The sequence below is a fragment of the Melospiza melodia genome, chromosome 4 (assembly GCF_035770615.1).
Source record: "Melospiza melodia melodia isolate bMelMel2 chromosome 4, bMelMel2.pri, whole genome shotgun sequence".
Lineage (NCBI taxonomy): Eukaryota > Metazoa > Chordata > Aves > Passeriformes > Passerellidae > Melospiza > Melospiza melodia.
Window position 1 is genome coordinate 1,906,330 of NC_086197.1, and position 20,063 is coordinate 1,926,392.

Sequence of the window (20,063 nt, forward strand, 5' to 3'; positions counted from 1 at the left end):
AACTGCAAGGAAAAAAAGCAGGAAAGGAGAAGGGGAAGAGATGCAAGGAAAAAAAGCAAGAAAGAAGAAAGGGAAGAAATGCAAGGAAAAAAAAAAGGAAGAAAGGGAAGAAGTGCAAGGAAAAAAAAAGGAAGAAAGGGAAGAAATGCAAGGAAAAAAAAAGACGAAAGAAGAAAGGGAAGAACTGCAAGGAAATAAAGGGAAAAAGGAGAAAGGGAATGGAAAAACTGCAAGGGAAAAAAAAGGAAGAAATAAGAAAGGGAAGAACTGCAAGAAAAGAAAGCAAGAAAGGAGAAAGGAAAGAAATGCAAGGAAAAAAAAAGAGGAAAGAAGAAAGAGAAGGGAAAAACTGCAAGGGAAAAAAGCAAGAAAGGAGAAATGGAAGGGAAGAACTGCAAAGAAAAAAGGCAAGAAAGAAGAAAAGGAAGAAATGCAAGGGGAAAAAAAAGGAAGAAAGAAGAAAGGGAAGAACTTCAAGGGGAAAAAGGGAAAAAGGAGAAAGGAAGAACTGCAGGGGAAAAAAGAAAGAAAGAAGAAAGGGAAGGGAAGAACTGCAAGGGAAAAAAACCCCAAGAAATAACAAAGGAAGTGAAGGACTGCAAGGAAAAATAAGAAAGAAAGAAAGAAGGAAAAGCAAAGCAAGAAGACAAAACCAAAGGGCCGGCACTCAGAACTTCCCATGTCCTTAAAATCCAAGTGCAGGAGAGGGGACAAAACTGGGGAAAAAAAGAAAAAAAAAGGCAAAAAAAAAAAGCATGCCGACCTTTGAGATGGGCAAGGGAGAGCTGCAGCCCCATCAGCTGGGTAAACACGAATGACGAGCAGAGCCCAGGCTGTCAGCAGTGATAAAGAGCAGCCTAAACACTCTATTAGTTTTTCATTTGGGGAATTAATGTTTTTTACACACTCGGCGCTTAATGAATTGTCTCGTTAGCGCTGCCTGCCTGCCGAGCTCCTCGCCTGCCGCCGCTGCCGGGCATAAATTTCCCCAGGAAATTAGCGCTTTTAAAAAGGCAATAACTCCTCCAAAAAGTGGGTTTTCTGCAAAGATGCAGCCTTGGGAAAAAAGGATTATTGAGGGGGGAAGGAATCTGTTAAATAAAATAGAGGGGTAGCATAAGAGGTTCGAGTTCCATCCTACAACTCCTCCAAGCAAACTCCAGGTTTGGCTGATCCTCACTTTTCTTTAAGCACTTTGCAGTCTGGAAAGGGCATGAAAAACACTCAAAAACAATTGATTCATTAAAAAAACTCCAAAAATGAGGTGTTTTTCATTAAAAATATGGGCTTTTTTCATATAAGGAAGCAGAATTGTGCAGGGAGAATGAAGAGCAGGATCCTGACACGGGATCAGGAACTGAGCTGATTTCTCTATGGAAGGATTCCCCAAAAAAGTCCAGGATTTGCTGTTCCAGTGCTCCTCAGCTTGGAAAATTCCTCTGTTAATTGTCTATTTTCAGTCATTTGTGATGTAACTTTCCCAGATCTTGCCCTCCTCAGAATTATTATTTTCCTGGGCTGAATTGGATTATCTCAGAAAATAGAGAGGCAACATAAGAAGTTCGATCTCCATCCTACAGCTCCTCCAACAAAACTCAAGGTTTGGTTGATCCTCACTTTTCCTTAAGCACTTTGCAGTCTGGAAAAGGCATGAAAACCACTCAAAAACAATTGGTTCATTAAAAAAACTCCAAAAATCAGGTGTTTTTCATTAAAAATATGGGCTTTTTTCATATAAGGAAGCAGAATTGTGCAGGGAGAATGAAGAGCAGGATCCTGACACAGGATCAGGACCTGAGCTCTGGTGCTGCCCAAGGTGCAGCCATGGAGGAGATCCTGTGAATGAATCCCTGCTTTAATCTTTAATTCTGCCCAGCCTCTGCTCTAGCTCAGCCTCCACAAGGCATCACCCTCTGGCAGTGGGAGCCATTCCCTGTGTGCTGTCCCTCCATCCCTTGTCCCCAGTCCCTCTCTGGCTCTCCTGGAGCCCCTGCAGGCCCTGCCAGGGGCTCTGAGCTCTCCCAGCTGTTTGCAGCAGCTTTGCTGGGTCCGAGTACATTTGCAGTTCTATCCAAGCTATAAATGGTGATTAATTAGCAGCTGATCACCCCTGGTTTGGTTTGGACCTGACAGACCCCGTTTCACTCTGGGTGAGGGTGGCAGAGCTCCCTGTCCTTGCTCAAGGCCATTCCCACCCAGGAGACCAGACAGGGACCCCATTCCTTCATCAAACACCACCCCAAGCTCACTGAGGATGTGCTGGGGTTTGGAGCAGCCTGTGGAGAACATCTGGGAATCTCTGAGCATCCCAGATGCTGTGAGATGGACAAAAAGATCTGTGCACACCGGCCATGGCCAAGCAGATAAAATGCCCAAAAAGAGCTTTTCCTCCTTTTTCTCTGCTTTTCCTCAGAGCCAACGAGATCTGAGGGACTTTGCCCACCACCACCAGCTCCCAGGCTAGGTTGATTCCTGCCATTTATGGGGGAATGATCCCACAAAGGAGGTTCAGAGCACCTGGAAGGGCACCTGGGCAGGATTTGTGCTCTTCCAGAAGAGCCCCAACTGCTCAGGCAGAGGGAAAGAAGAAATATTGGAAAATAAGGTTATTTATGAAGCTTAAATCAAAAGCTGGCACTTAGATGAAGTCATATTGAAGCAGCAGATATTCACCAGATAATCAGAGCACTCAAGGTTTACCTTGTTAATTTAATGGCAGATGGTTTGCATTTGGTGGAAATGTGCAGCTTTTTCTGCTTTAGACAGGAATTTACTTTTGTTGCAGTAACAAAGCCACAGCATTCACCAAGTCCTTCCTCTGCCCCAGGGCACACCCATGTTGATCATCTTTAATCTGGCTTTCAAATAAGGTTTTCTATTAATATATCTTAAAAAAAATATTCTCCATGAGCAATCAATACAGCAAGATCTGCTACAAGTTCAGTGACAGGGACAAAAAAAAAAAAAATCAGCTGCAGCTTGAGAGAAATAGAGCCCCATTTAGAGCTGAATTCAGTTCATTAGGGGGTTAAACACAAAGCTCAGCGCTGCTGGGTGGCCTGGCTGGGAAATGAGAGGCAGCAATTTCCCCTCCATTTGTGCTGAAAGCCCTCTGCACTCTTTGGAGGGGCCTGAGAGTGACTTTAAGTGACAGCTCAGGGTGGCAGGAAAGGGCTCAGTGTCCATTTCCAAGGGGCAGGATGCTCCTCTCAGCCATCAGAGCCCTCTCCAGGCTCAGGAGCCAAACGAGAGGCTGATGATCCTCCTGGGACAGAGGGGCCCAGGATGCTCTAAAGGCCCTCAGCAAGCTCTGAAAAGCATCCTGAGACCTGTGGCTGGAAAATGAGATGCAAATGCTCACTGTTATCATTAATAAAAGCAGGCAGTGGTAGAGAAATGCAGGGTTTTGGTTAAAAGCTGTAAAAAACCTCATTTCTTTCCTCTCTTGCTTTTCATCGAAGTCGTAGCTCACCCAAAGTGGGACTGTGGGGGAAGCACTGCCCATCTGCAGAGGGAAAATATCTTCCACACCCATTTGGAATTTGGGGAATTTGAGGAGAAAATACCTGCTGTGGCCAGAGGATACAGCAGTGAAGAGGCTGAATGGGCTCAGGGTGGGCTCCTGAAGGGATTTTCTCTTTGGGGAGAAGGTAATGACAGGACAGGAGGGCCCTCCTCAGGCCAATGGGTGTTTTTCCAGTTAGAACTGGAACTGCTCTAATGGCCCTCAGCAAGCTCTGAAAAGCATTTTGAGACCTGTGGCTGGAAATTGAGATGCAAAGGCTCAGTGTTATTGTTCATCAAGCCATGAAGTGGCAGAGAAATGTAGGATTTTATTTAAAAGCTGTAGGAAACTTCATTTTTTTCCTCTCCTGCTTTGGATTGAAGTTGTAGCACACCCAGACTGGGACTATGCCCATCTGCAGAGGGAAAAGGGAAAATATCTTCCACATCCACTTGGAAATTGGGAATTTGAGGGGAAAATACTTGCTGTGGACAGAGGATACAGCAGTGAAGAGGCTGAATGGGCTCAGGGTGGGCTCCTGAAGGGATTTTCTCTTTGGGGAGAAGGTAATGACAGGACAGGAAGGCCTCTCCTCACACCAATGGCTGTTTTTCCAGTTAGAAATGGAACGGTTTTTCCAGTTAGAACTGGAAATGCACTAAAATGCTGCTGTTACTCATCAAGGATGACTCAGGCAAGGCCCACAGAGAGAAAGTGGACACGACATACTGGGCAGATAAAGATTTCTCCACACAGAGGAGGTGAACACGACACACTGAGCAGATAAAGATTTCTCCACACAAAGGGCCTGAGGGAAGGGCAGCTCCTGAGCTGTGACAGCCATGGACACTCGGCACAAATGTAAAACATTTAATTCCAATGAATTTTCTGGAAGAGAAAGACTGGAAGAGGTTTTAGAGTGACTTCTGTGAGCCAGAGAGAAGTCTGAGAAGAGGATTCATGTTTGATAGGAGGATCCATGTTTGATAAGAGGACCCATGTTTAATAAGAGGATCCATGTTTGGTAAGAGGATCCATGTTTGATAAGAGGATCCATGTTTGATAAGAGGATCCATGTTTAATAGGAGGATCCATGTTTGATAAGAGGATCCATATTTACCCTTGAAAGAATTTCCTGCCCAGGTCACTGACACAGAACCCAAGACAGACAGAAGGATAAATCAGAGAAACTGCAACTGCCTGTTCAATGAGCACCTTGTTTGTCTCCTGTGACCAATGAGTAAAGTGCAAACTGATGAATTGTGTAAGAATGTATAAAAAGCATCAATGCTGGAATAAAAACAGTTTGAAACCTTCTGGAAATGGAGTCTGTTGCTTTGTGTTGTGATCTTCTCAACTGTGACAAAAACAATCCTGATTTAGCTGAGCTGGAGGAGCTCAGGGCCTGCAGGGGCTCCAGCAGAGCTGCAGAGGGACTGGGGACAAGGCCTGCAGGGACAGCACCCAGGGAATGGCTCCCACTGCCAGAGGGCAGCCATGGGTGGCATCTTGGCAATGAGGAATTCCTGCCTGGGCTGGCATTGCCAGAGCAGCTGGGGCTGCCCCTGATCCCTGCAGTGCCCAAGGACAGAGTTTGGAGCCCCCTGGGACAGCGGGAGGTGTCCCTGCCATGGATGGGGTGGCACTGGATGGGATTTAAGGTCCCTTCCCACCTAACCCATTCCAAAGCAATTCCAAACCCTAATTTTAAGCCTGTCAGTCATTGTCTGATGATCACAGCAATCTGAAGTCAGGAGGTGCCAAGAATTTAAAGGGCAGCTCCAGCTCCAGAAGCCAACAGCTCATCTTTCATCCTCCTCCCCACAGACAAGCAATGGTCTTAAAAATGTTCAAAATCTTTAAAAAGATTGCCCCAACTCCTTCATGGCTCACAATAATTCCTTCTCTAAAATATTCAGGGAAGCTCAGGAGGGTGAAGCTCCACAAAGGAAAAGGATGAGGTTGTGCTCTGTCTGCAGCACAGAAGATGAGGAGGGGAAACCCAGCTTCCATTTTCCTATAAAACCCCTTTAAAAGTGACTCAATTCCCTCAGCAAATTCGCCTTCTCCAGCAGCTTTAATCCTTAAATGGTTATTGTTAAAAAGGAGTTTGCATTCCCTCAAAAGACAAGAGCAGAGGGAAATGACTTTGTCATATCTGACTGGTTTGGGAAATAAAAAATCCAATTCTGAGGGGGAGCAGATAAGGGCAGAGCCATGGAAGAGCCATCAGCTGAGCAAACACCACATAATGAACAGAGCAGAGACTGCCCAGAGAGATAAAACTCTCCAGGAGCAAGGCTGGGTTTAAATGAGGGATAATTGTGGCACGTCCACAGCCAAAGATTATGGAATTTTATCTCTGGGAAGGGGCCTTTGACAGCCTCACCCCAAAGCCACTGTAGGGTTTCCCAAAATCAGAGCTGCCCAGCTCCACCTTGTGCTTTCTGGATGTTCAGAGCTGTTTCTGAGGGAATTTATTATTTATAATTTTTTAAAGTTATATTATATTATACTATATTATATTATATTACATCCTAAACATAATTTTATGCATAAAATATAAATATAAATTTATATTATATATTATTTAAAATATATAAATTTTACAAATATAATCAATATAATTTATATATTTCATAAAATATATAAATTTCATAAATATAATCTATATAATTTATATATTTAATAAAATATATAAATATTTCGTAATTAAAGATAAAAATATAATATAGAATAGAAATACAAAATATGTAAATGTACAAATACATAAATACTATAAAATATGTAAATATATATTTCAATATGAATAAAATATATAATATATAATATATAATATATAATATATAATATATAATATATTATATATTATATATTGTATATTATATATTATTTATATATTTTATAAAATATATAGAAATACAAAATATATATACAAATACATAAAATATTATTAAATATATAAATATATGTTTATATATGAATAAATATACATAATATATAATACATAATAATATATAGTATATAATATATAGTATATAATATATAGTATATAATATATAGTATATAGTATATAGTATATAGTATATGCTATATACTATATAATATATAATATATAATATACATGAACATACAAAATACACCAATATATAAGGATAAAATATAAAATATATAAATATATAATAAAATATATTTATTATTTGTTGGCATCCAAGGAAGCTTTGCTGGAAAATCTGCTGCCTTCCCCCAGGGCCACCACCTCCATGTGGGCTTGTTGAGATCAGGGAATTTCTGGCATTGCACCAAAGTTTCAGGTCCTGATCACTCCCTGAACACTTGGGTGATGCCCTGAGTGGGAGCAGGACTGAATCTCAACTTGTTGGGGCAGAGAAGAGAAACAATAAAGGATGAAAATTTCATTTATAAGCAGGAGGTCGCGACAGCCTCTGTCATTTCCTACCCCTGCCCCTTCTTCCCCTGGTTCCTGACACCCTGGATTTGTGCACAGACATTTTAGGATGAAGTTATTACAAAGGAAGATGAATTTTTATTGTCAGGAGGTGCTGCCTAGTGAAATATTACACTTTGTGTTTTATGTTTTTTCACCACCGTGTGGAACGTCCTCTCCGAGGCCTCAAAGTCATGCTGGTGCCCTTTAATAGCTGGGAAATATTGATTTATTAAAAAACCTGAGTTCCAACCAGACCTCAAATTATAAATGATGTTTTATTTTAACAGCTCTGACTGTTCGAGCATAAATCCTCAGCCCCAAGTAACTAAATAAATATTTGGCTACTGAACTTTGATAGCATTTCCCACTGGGTTTTGTTTAATTTTGTTATTTGTTTAATAACAAAAAAAAAGCTAGAACAGAGCAAATGTTGTCACCCAGGTATGGAGAAGTCAAAGTCTGGGTTACAGGAATATTAGGGACAATACAGGAGTTGGGACAATCTTTTTAAAGATTTTTAACATTTTAAAGACCATTGCTTGTTTGTAGGGAGGAAGATGAAAGATGAGCAGGGCTAATTTGGGTTTTAATTGTATAACCTTAATTTTCCTTCTGAATCCAAAGGATGTGATGAGGGAAAGCTGAGTGAGGAGTTCCAAGTCCTGCTCGATAGCAGAGTTAGAAGCCACAGGAAGGATTTCAGTCACCCAGAGAGGTTCTACTGCCAAGAATGATTTAATGGACATAAAACACCATGAATTTGTTCAGCACCAGCAAATTTCCCTTGAGAAATTCCCAGAAAAAAAAAGTTTGAGATGACTTTCAATTCCAAGCTCCCAGGAGAGCTCAGCCCTCAATCCTGGGCATCTTCCCTCAGGATTCTGCTCCAAATTTCCAAACCAAACTGCAGAAATTCCAGCAATTCCCTGTATCCTCACACATTCCCCTGAGTCCCGGGCTACCCTCGAGCTGGGTGGGTTTTTTACTCCATGGTTTTCCTTTTCCCATTGCACCCCCTGAGACAGCAGGGCATGCTCAGGATGTGTCAAACACACAGGATTTCATTCCAGGGATGCTGGGCAGGAGGAAGAGCTCAAATCAAGACAAAGCTGTTGGAATTTTGAAATTTGCTGAGAATTGGAGATTTCTGTGCTGCCAGGCACTGACCCCCAAGAGAACCCTGCACTGACCTGAGGCCTAGAGAAGCTTCCAGAATGGAATGATGGAACTGGGACTGTGGGAGTGGAGTTTGAACAGGAGTGTCTGATATCACAGGGTGGGAAACTCAAGAGTTTGACCTTCAGAGGAAAACTCCCCCCTTGTGCAGGATCCCTGCTGCAGCAGAGCCACAGCTGGCACTGCAGGAGGGCTGAGCCCCCCTGGGATGGGGCTGGGACACCCCCCTGACACACAGGGGGCAGCTCCTGCTCTCACTCTGGCAGGAATTTGTTTCCTTTTTTGTACTATGGCATTTGTATTTTTGGTTTTCTTAGTAAAGAACTTTCCTATTCCCATATCTTTTCCTAGTAAAGAACTATTCCCATTCCCATATATTTCCCTAGTAAAGAACTGTTATTCCTACTCCCATATCTTTCCCTGAGAGCCCCTTAACTTCAAAATTACAATAATTCACAGGGAGGGGGTTTATTTACATTCTCCATTTCAGGAGAGGCTCCTGCCTTCCTCAGCAGACACCTGTCTGCTCAAACCAGGACAGATTGCCACCAACACCGTGACCCACAGGCTGTCAGGTAATTTCTGACTCTGTCAGTGGGGTTTTTTTGTACTATTATATTTGTATTTTAATTTTCCTAGTAACCTCTTATTCCTATTCCCATATCTTTGCCTGAGAGCCCCTTAACTTCAAAATTACAATGATTCACAGGGAAGGGGTTTGCATTTCCCATTTCAGGGGAGGCTCCTGCCTCCCTCAGCAGACACCTGGCTTTCCAAACCCAGACAGCAATGATGCCCCTGGAGCCCTCCCAGTGCCCCCAGAGGAACAAACAGAGGAAGCTGCTTCACTTTCTCCTTCTCTCTAACACAAACCCGTTCGTGGAGCAGGAACACAACCTGCTCAAACCCTGAATTTCTGCTGTCCCCATGCCCAGGCAGAGGTTTCCCATGGGATTTACTCACTCTGCGCTGCAGAGAGGCTGGAGAAAGCTGCCTTGGTGCGTGCTGCCAGCCACTCCAGGCTCTCGTGCAGGTTGGCCAAGGCTTTGAGGTCGCTGACGTCCCGCAGGATCTCCTGCTGAGGGATCAGTTTGTCTCCCAAATTCCCGATCAAAACTTCGGATTCCTTGCCAAATGCAGCCCTGAAATGGAAAGTGTTGGGAAGGATGAAAGTTTGACAAGAAGGTCTAACAGATATGTTTGCTTGGCAGAAAGATTTTTAAATGTAGAGTCTGATGGAGGAATAGAGATGGAAGCAAGTTTTGATATAGAAGAAAAGAATTGCTGAGCCAGTCTCACTGGATAACCAAGGAGGCAAAGGGTGTGTGAGTTAGAAGGGTTTTTATGGCTTAGAGCAAAGGATAAACCCACCCCAAACAAGAAGATGTTTTTATCAAGCACAAAGAGAGCACAGGCAAACAAGGCAGCAAATGGTGCAAGTAGAAAGAAGGTCTCAGAATTTTCCACTGCAAGAAAACTGAAAAACAACTTCTAGCTTAAACTGTAATGCACTAACTTTGAGTGATTGGAGAACAGTAACATGAATATGGTAATTACAGCAGTTATGATGGGCTATAGATAACAGTTCAGGTATAGATTGGTTCTACTGCATTAAGATGCTCAGCAAAGAAAAGTCTATAATGCATTGTAACCAAAACCAAAGGGGCTCCAGGCCTGCCTGCAGCTGGAGCTGACAGCTGTGGGCACAGCTCTGTCACCCATGGCCCTGGGCTGCTGTGACACCTTGGATGCAATAAACTGCATTTTGGATACAATAAACTGCATTTTGGATACAATAAACTGCATTTTGGATAGAGTAAACTGCATTTTGGAGAGCTGCCTAGAGTCCCACATCCCTCATTTAGACTTTTACAGTGGCGCCCAACGTGGGGCACTATTAGTAAGAGCCTGAATGAGGGATGTGGGTCTGCAGGCCTGCCTGCAGCTGGAGCTGACAGCTGTGGGCACAGCTCTGTCACCCACAGTCCTGGGCTGCTGTGACACCTTGGATACAATAAACTGCATTTTGGATACAATAAACTGCATTTTGGATACAATAAACTGCATTTTGGATACAATAAACTGCATTTTGGAGAGCCCCTGGAGTCCCACATCCCTCATTCAGGCTCTTACAGGAAAGCAAAGCCCCTCTGAGGAATGTGAATCAATTTGTCTCCCAAATTCCCAATCAAAACTTCGGATTCTTTGCCAAAAGCAGCCCTGAAATGGAAAGCAAACCCCCCCTCCCCAAGGAATGTGGAATCAGGGACAGCAGGAGAATCTTTTCTGTTATCAGTCTTGGAAGAGAAGTGTCACCATGATATTTTCTGAAAAATCCTCTTTGCCCAGGATTTTCTCCTGGGAGTCTGAGAAGCCTCAGAGAAAAAGGAAAACAATATTATCTCATTTGCTTCTGCTGTGTTTTGCTGCTTTGGAATGTGGTTGGAGATTGTTTATCCAACAGGTGATTGTTTCATTGGTTTCATGGGAATTGTTTTTAATTAATGACCAATCAGGACCAAGCTGTGTTGGGACTCTGGAAGGAGTCAGGAGTTTTCATTATTATCTTTTAGCCTTCTGTCTGTAACCTTTCTGTATTCTTTAGTATAGTATTCTTTAATATAATATATAACATAAAATAATAAATTAGTCTTCTGAGAACACGGAGTCAGATTCACTCATTCCTTCTCTGTCCTGGGGACCCAGTAAATATCACAGTGAAAGGTATGTTTTGAGATGAGAAATAAAATATTGCTTAGTTTCGTGTTGTAAAATTGTATAAACATATGAAATTTAATGATATATGGTATTATTACGAATATTTTTTAAAACTGTCTTTAAATTTTTTAAACAATATTAGTAATATGAGTTGAATCCAAGTTCTTTTCCCACTGCTTGTCCCTCTCCAAGGCAGAGCTGGGAACATCTCTAGGGTTTATCAGCAGAGGCTGGGTTTGCTTCTCTTCCTCCCCTCACTGCTGTGGTTTGGAATGGGAGGAAATCCAGTTTGTTTTGATTCTTACTACTTTCTTTCTTTTAGTTTTTAATAAAAAACTTTAAATAAAATTTTCTTTTTTTTTTAAATAAAAAACTTTTAATAAAATTTTCTTTGTAGCCTTTTGAATGTTTTAAACTTACTTTACCTTTCTCCTAATCCTATCTCACGACATGAAAGAAGTACATTAATAATTAACCAACATTAAAGCACACCACACTCATCAACACATTAATTAGGAAATTTTAAAATTGAAAAAATCTTGAATTAGCAAACCAAAATCACTACACTCACCAAGCTCTAAAATGCCCAGCAGGTCCCTCTGGCCCAATCCCAGTGGACTAATAATAATAATAATAATAATAATAATAATAATAATAATAATAATAATAATAATAATAATAATAATAATAATAATAATAATAATAATAATAATAATAATAATTCTTGCCAATTAATGGGAATAATTCCCAATTAATGGGAAATTCTGCATGTGCCTTCTGACATCTCCTCACTCAGGGGTTAAGACAACAAAATCAATCTCTGTTCACAGGCTGAGGATTATTTTTTGCAAAGATTTTTACTGTTTGGATTATTTTTAGTTAAATAAATGAGTTACAGGAAAGCTGGGGAGGGAAGGAAAGCTGGGCATGGATCTGTTTTGCTGCTGGTGAACTTTCAGGATTTGTTTAATTTCCCAATATTCATAAAAGAGATGCTGCTGAGTAGTTCCACATCCAAAAAAAGAACATTTCCCAAATTTCATCAGGCTTGAACCTTCTTTTCCAGGAAGGGATGGGCAGTCCTGCCCTGCTAGCCAAGAATTATGGTCCATGAACACCAAATATTGAAATTTTAAATATCTTAGAGGTTAAATGATAATGAAATGAGCTCTCATTCTCTGTTAACTAAGGAAGCCACAGGAGCTGCTTCCCTCTGCAGTGTCCAGGCTGAATTATTCCCAATTCATCAGCAGTGCCAAGAGGAAGAAGCAGCAGCAGCAGTGAAGAAATCTGTTGAAATCATGTTCCTTTGTATTAGGAGAAAAGGCTGCTTAAATGGGAAGAGGATGACAAAAAAATTGGACAAGCAATTATTAATTTTATTTTGAAGCTTTCAGGAGGGATCTATTCAACCTTCCTCCCATCCTGGAGGAAGTTTCTAAGCCATCAATTGGCTAAATCTGGCGCAGACCAATTATTATGATTTAAATTGATGCCACAGGAACTGGGGCTTAGCAGATGATGCTCTGTGCAAACAGAAAAGATCTTTGTCCTAAACCTGAGCTGAAAGAAGCCACAGCACAGGAGCTTTTCCCAGGAAATTCAGTGTGGATGACTTAAAGTCTTGCCACTGGAGCTCCTGTGATCGACTGCCACAAAATACTTCAATGAATGGCCAGGAGAATGGAATTAATGGAATAAAATGCACGTTAGGATGAAAAAGTTGCTTCTGTCAGCATCAGCCATCTGGTTTTGCCTGGCCAGGAATTTCCACTCAGCCAGCAGAGCCCACTGGAGCTTTGCTATCCCAAAATGATGGATCAGGAACCACGGGGAGAGCCAGGAGGGGCTTCCCAGGTGAGGAAATGAAGGATAAAAGAGAAAGCAAGTGAGAAAATGAAGGATAAAAGTGAAAGCAGGTGAGGACTGAATCCATGAAATTCAACTCAGGGCCTGCACAGAGACCTCAAGGGCTCTTCCTGCTCCCCTGGGGATGTTTTAAATCCCTGCCCAAGCTGCAAACCCTTCTGTGACCCCACAAATCCCATCCTCTCCAGGCTGCAGCCTCCCTGTCATGGCGCTTCCAGGCAGGGAAGGAGGAAAATGACAAAAATGACAATCTGGGCAAATTAGACTTGTTATTTTCAACAGCTTCTCCTCCTCCTCCTCCACTTTTACAGCCAAGTGCCAATCAAGGAAGTGATGAATAGGGATGGGAATGTGCAGCCTTTGGAATCTCACAGGAGCTGAGCCATTCCCAGCATGCAGGGAAAGGGAATCTGCTCCTTCCAGGCTTTCATGGCATGAAAGGTTGGAACAACCTGGTCTGGGCACACAGAGTTGTCTCCAAAAGAATTCCTGCTGGGAATATTGGGATTTTTCATTTGCTCCCCTGAGTTAGATCCCGGAGTTGGGGTGGAGGGGAAGCTCCACCATGGTTGTGGCTCAAATTAAAGATTTCTTTGACAGATTTTGGGAATTAAAGTTTCCTTTGACAGATTTTGGGAATTAAACCTTCCTTTGGCAGATTTTGGGAATTCCTGCCCAGTACAACCAGCTGGCCCTTCCTTTAGGTCAGAAAATGCTGCTCCCTTCACCACGTGGGTGACCAGAGCAGCACTAACCAGCAGGACCAGGATTTGCCCAGATTCAAACCAATCCTTTCCTTCCCCACTCCCAGGCATTTCCCTGAGTGGGATCCCAAAGACAGCTCCCAAATGGCGTTGTCTGAACAGCACAGTGAGCAGAAATTGCACCAGGAAAGGATTAGGTTGGGTATTGGGAAGATTTCTTCCCCCAAAAGGCTGCCCAGGGCAGGGGTGGAGTCCCCATCCCTGGAGGGATGTAAAGCCATGTGGATGTGGCACTTGGGGACATGGTCGGTGGTGACCTTGGCAGGGCTGGGAATGGTTGGACTGGGTGATCTCCAAAGCCTATCCCAATTCCCAAATGATTCCTTGATTCCCCTGTGGACACCACAGCTGTGAAAACACCATAAATCTGTTCCTGCTTTTTGCTGCTGCTCTCCTTGAAACCCTTTCCCAACTTCCCACTGTTGGGGAAGATGAAACAGGAAAGCCTTATAAATATGATTGCCTGGCAAAAGATTTTGAGAATATGGAAACTATGAGTGAGATAGAAATGAAAGCAAGCTTTGAGATTCCTCAGTTACTGAACAACTGGAAAACCATGGTGTGGCTGGCTGAAGGTGATCCCCTTGTGATGGAACAACACCCTCTGCTTGCAGACAGGCCCAAGGGTCAGAGCAGACCCTACAGCTTGGCAGAAGGGGCCAAAGAGGAGTTTTTAGGGTTTAAAATGTAACACAGGATGGTAACGTAGTGATTCTTATAGGCTGTGTGGAAATGCTATAGGATTTGTATCTTGGACTTGATGGGTTAGTGAGAATCAGAATATTCAACACAGAAGAAGATTTATTGTCTTGTAATGGGAACCTCACCATCTTACCCTTTTACTCTCTTACCTTTTTTACTCCCTTACTCTCTCACCCTCTCATCTTCTGTCAGGCCTGCTCTGAGCTGTGGCTGCAGCTCCAGCAGGGCCCTGCACCCAGGCCCTTTGCAATAAACCCCAAATCCCAGCAGGGCCCTGCACCCAGGCCCTTTGCAATAAACCCCAAATCCCAGCAGGGCCCTGCACCCAGGCCCTTTGCAATAAACCCCAAATCCCAGCAGGGCCCTGCACCCAGGCCCTGTGCAATGAACCCCAAATCCCAGCAGGGCCCTGCACCCAGGCCCTTTGCAATGAACCCCAAATCCCAGCAGGGCCCTGCACCCAGGCCCTGTGCAATAAACCCCAAATCCCAGCAGGGCCCTGCACCCAGGCCCTGTGCAATGAACCCCAAATCCCAGCAGGGCCCTGCACACAGGCCCTTTGCAATAAACCCCAAATTCCATGACCTGGCTTCAGAAATCTCTCGTCTCCGTCCGTCCCGACCATGCTGCCCCCTGATGATCCAACATCCCACCATTTACCACACCCCACCATTTTTTACCTTATGAAATCCTCCTCCTCCTCTCTCTTGGGCCTCAGCTGCTTGGGCTGAGCCATGCTGCTCCAGTTGGGCAGGGATTTCAGGAGCCTGCTGATATCATCGTCCTTGGCCCAGGAGGCGCTGATCACCAGCTTCTCATCCGACTGCACGATGGTCCTGCAGGGAGAGCAGCCACAAACACCTCAGGCAGGAGCACATCCTGCTTTTAGGGACATTTGCATTTAATTCTGTGTCGTTCATTGCATTCCACATCACACACATGGGGACTCAGCAGCGAGGAAAGGATCCACACATGGAGGGACAGCAACATGGATGGACAGGGTGGGAAATTCTCCATAACATACAGCTCCTGATGGGCTTTGAGACATCTTCTAAGGGAAAAAAGGGCCATTTTCCTAAATTCTGCAAGCCTGGGAATTCAGTTTGGCACCCAGCTGGAGGAGGTCACCCTGCACTGGTGTCTCCATGGATCATTTCCCTCTGGGATCTCAGTGGAGCTCAGCGGCCTCTGCCCATGGTGGGGTCAGTGCCAGGTGGGACCAGCCCAGGACACCTGCCTGGGAGCCACCACCTCCCCCAAAGCTGGGCCAGCCTGGGGACCAGGGCAGAAAGGGAATGAAAGGTCCAGGATCTTCTTTCCAAGTCATCCAAAGCATCTCCTGATGGAGATTCCAGCTAAATCCTGTGTGGGAAACTGAGTTAGGGATTGCAGCGGGTTCCAATGGGAAAGAATTTCCCTGTTTTGTGTTTTTGCCAGGGTAACTGATCTGAATTCCTGACAGGGAATTCCAGGAGACAAACAGGATGCTGTATTTGGAGGAGTCAATCCAGGACCTTAAAGATTCTCAATTCCACCCCTGCCATGGCAGGGACACCTCCCCCTGTCCCAGGCTGCTCCAATCCTTCCTTGGGCACTGCAGGGATCAGGGGCAGCCCCAGCTGCTCTGGCAATGCCAGCCCAGGCAGGAATTCCTCATTGCCAAGATGCCACCCATGGCTGCCCTCTGGCAGTGGGAGCCATTCCCTGGGTGCTGTCCCTGCAGGCCTTGTCCCCAGTCCCTCTGCAGCTCTGCTGGAGCCCCTGCAGGCCCTGCCATGTGCTGGGAGCTCTCCCTGGAGCCTTCCCTGCTCCAGGGGAACATTCCCAGCTCTCCCAGGCTGCAATGGATGGAGCCAACAGAGACACCCCAGCACCCCCTGACAGGGACCTGGCAGAGCCATTCCAGCCACACTGTCCCAGCTCCAGGCTGGAATTCTGGGGCAGAGATGAGGCGCCAGCAGCATTCAGGGGGTGATTTGGGGAATAAATAGAAATAAAAACAACAACACCCCGAGCATCTGCGTTTTGCAAAGGAAAACAGCAAGAAAGGAGCAAGCTCTGATCCATCCTGAAGAGAACAGCTCATTTCTCATCCCACCATTTCCCCATCCACCAGGAAACAAGCTCAGCTCAGGAACCACACAGGATTTGTGAAAACGAATTTGTCACATGCGCTTGCAAACAAATTTTCCTTCCCTCTGAGTTTCACGTTCAATCTGTCACACACAAAAAGGCTGAGTTTTGTTTCCAGCCACACAAGACCTCAACATTCCTGTTTGGCCTTCTGCTGCTGGGAGGCAGGTGGTTCTTTTCCACTCAGGATAGGAAAAAAAATATAATTAAAAAAAAATGTCTTTTATTTTTCACCCTGGTGAAAACTGAGGGGGGATAAAAAAGCTCCACCAGCAGCTCTGACATCTGAGATGGAAAAAGGGGTTTGATGCTGTCTGGGCATTGCTGTGTCAAGGCAGGACAACTGTTCCAGGAACACATCAGCCAGGGCTTTGTCCTCTGCACATTTAAATGACTGCAGTAATACTCTCCTTCCCTTGGGAGTCTATTTCACACTTGAACAAATCCAGCTCTTGGATAAAGAAACTCCTGATACCGAGCTGGTGTTTTATTTTCCTCAATTTCATCCCATTACTCCCCGTTATTTCCCCTCTCAGCTCAGCTCTCTCCACGTCCACTGTTTGCTCTCTTCAATTATTTCCAGCCTTATCGTGGCCCCTCAGACACGCAGGGCTCCAGGGCATCTTTGGGAGTGTCCTGATGGAGTCACACAGAGCCACTCTCTGTTTTATGGTCCTTATTACCCTCTAAAATCCCAATTTTTTGCGGAGTCAGTGCTGGGGAGGAGGATGGGATGCTCCAACAAGCTGCAAACTCCACCTGGTGACCTTCTTTTCCAGGGTCAGAGTTTTCCAAAAGCCTAATCCACAATTCCTGCTTTCCCCACCTTTTGGTGGTGCCCATGAGTTAAACAGAGCCACTCTCTGTTTTATGATCCTTGTTATCCCCAAAATCCCAATTGTTTGTGAAGTCAGCGCTGGGAGGGTGTTGGGATGCTCTGAGAAGCTGCAAACTCAGCCTGGTGTCCTTCTTTTCCAGGGTCAGAGTTTTCCAAGACCCTAATCCATGATTCCTGCTTTCCTCACTTATGGATGGCACTCATGAGTTACACAGAGCCATGCTCTATGATCCTTATTGTCCTCAAAATCCCAATTGTTTGTGGAGTCAGTGCTGGGGAGGATGTTGGGAGCTCTGTGGGATGGAGATGTTGGATGCTCTGACAAGCTGCAAACTCAGCCTGCTGTCATTCTTTTCCAGGGTCAGAGTTTTCCAAGAGCCCAATCCAGGATTCCTGCTTTCCTCACTTATGGATGGTGCCCATGAGTTACATGGAGCCACCTCTCAGTTTTATGGTCCTTGTTATCCTCAAAATGCCAATTGTTTGTGGAGTCAGTGCTGGGAGGAGATAGGGAGGATGTTGGGATGCTCTGACAAGCTGCAAACTCAGCTTTTTCCAGGGTCAGAGTTTTCCAAAAGCCTAATCCAGGATTCCTGCTCTCCTCACTTATGGATGGTGCCCATGAGTTACACAAAGCCACTCTCTGTTTTATGATCCTTATTACCCTCAAAATCCCAATTGTTTGTGGACTCAGTTCTGGGGAGGATGTTGGGATGCTCTGAGAAGCTGCAAACTCAGCCTGGTGTCCTTCTGTTCCAGGGTCAGAGTTTTCCAAGAGCCTAATCGAGGATTCCTGCTCTCCCCACCCTCTGGTGATGCGCATGAGTTACACGGAGCCACCTCTTTATTTTATGGTCCTTGTTATCCTCAAAATCCCAATTGTTTGTGGAGTCAGTGCTGGGAGGAGATGGGGTGTTGGGATGCTCTGACAAGCTGCAAACTCAGCCTTTTCCAGGGTCAGAGTTTTCCAAAAGCCTAATCCAGGATTCCTGCTCTCCTCACCTTTTGGTGGTGCCCATGGGTCCATGGAGTCCTGGAATGGTTTGGGTGGGAAGAGAGAGCTTAAACCCCATCCCATCCCACCCCCGCCATGGCAGGGACACCTCCCACTGTCCCAGGCTGCTCCCAGCTCTGTCCAACCTTTCCTTGGACATTTCAGGAATCCAGGGGAGCTGTCTCTGGACAAGATCCATGGATCCACTGAAAGCAGCGAGCTCCAAAGTGATCCATGGAGCAGCCCCAGCACTGCCTGGATCCCCTGGAATTACACCCCCACTCCTTCCCAGGGCTCCAACACCTCCTGATTTTTATTGGTGTTGGTTTTACCCCAACCACCCCCTCATCAGGAAGATGCTGAAGAGGTTGGAACATCCCTTATTTCTGTTGGACACCCAGATTTCCCAACTCCTTTTCCCCACATTTTCTTCCCAGCCAGGATTCCCCCTCTGTACCTTCAATCCAATTTGTGTCCTTGAGTGAATTATCCCAGGACAAGCTCAAAACTCTTCCTCCCAGCCCCACTCCCCCAATCCCAAACTCCTCCATGATTTTCCTGCTGCTGCTGCCACAGGGAGCTGACCCTGGCTGGATCCAAGCTGCTCCATCCTCCCCAGAGGACAGAGGGTGGAAAAATGATGGAAAAAAACCCTTTTATTGTGGAGCAGACATCATAAAATATGGAATATCAGTCTGGGACAGCTGTCCTGGATACATCTTTCCCAAAATCTTTCCCATTCCCAGCCTGTTGGTGAAGGGGAGACAGCCTTGATGCCATGGCCAAAATCCAGGTGTGTGCCACACCTCGCCAGGTACCAATCCTGCACTCTGAGGAACCATTTATCTTATGGGAAAACCCCTGGACACAGCTGGGGGCCTTGGATTTCCAGCAGGAAACATCTGGAAGCCACAGGAGCTAATTGGGCTCCTCTGCCTGGTGCCAGGTGGGTTTTTGGATGATTTTTCCCCTTTTCCCACAGCCAAGGTGATGTTTTGTGCTGCCAAGGATTAAAAAGCAGCTGGGCCAGGCACCCACAGCCTGAGGGAAAACCCCTGCCCCAAAAAAAGAGTAAAAAATGCAACTTAAAAACCCCAAAAGTTCATGCAAGATGCCACTAAGAAGCAGCAGTAAAAGCATTTCCTGGAAAATTAAAAATTCCTGCTTTGCTGATTGTGGCTGAATGAATCTGCTCTTTTTTCAGTAAAAATGAGCTTAGATTGATTTTGCCTGCCTGGAAAGCAGAAGGGGTTTATTTTCTTCACCATTTTGAGTGATCCAAGCCTGGTTATTTCCCTTTTTTCCCCCCAAATTTAGCTGAGAGAGTTCAGCCAAAGGAGGTTGGTCACCAGAAGCTGCCTCCAAAGAGGGAGGTGAGCACCTCCAGAGGATTTAATCACTTTTTACACTCTCAGAACCACATTTTGGTGATGCCCATCTCTTTTTAAGACTAAAAAGACTCATTCGGGGATTCCTTGACTCAGAGCCTTCAGAGAGGTTCAAAATGAACAAGGTGAGGATGAAGAAGGGGGTGGACACACAAGACAGAGCTTAGAGTGGACAACAAAATAAAAACATTCAACTTCAACATGGACATGAATAGTACTGGCAAATTTACGTAGAAAAACATGGAAAGAAATGAATTTTTGCATTTGAAGCAGCAAATTTTGTCAGAGAAGAGTGTTGGCAGAGGATTAAAAAGAAGGGCTCGTGTTCAGGGCAGCAACAGTGAACTGGGCAGGTTTCTCCTTTCAGTATCTCCAGAAATCCCACAAAACTGGTTTTGTACTCAGGTTTTTAAAAACATAAAATGGTTTTTCGCTCTGGAGTTGAGCTGCTCTCCTGGAAATCTGCTGGAGACGGGGGTTGGACACAACTGGGGAGTGCTGCCAGCACGGCAGGAGGTTTGGGGG

At 44.7% G+C, this 20,063-nt stretch overlaps 1 protein-coding gene across 1 annotated transcript in view; it reads right to left on the reverse strand.

The window, feature by feature from the left end:
- Nucleotides 1-20,063, reverse strand: part of EXOC4 (exocyst complex component 4) — a 359,365-nt gene that overhangs the window by 42,113 nt on the left and 297,189 nt on the right. Inside the window, 2 exon segments of the mRNA XM_063153646.1 lie at nt 9,096-9,274; nt 14,866-15,021. Of these exon segments, the coding sequence (XP_063009716.1) occupies nt 9,096-9,274; nt 14,866-15,021 (335 nt within the window).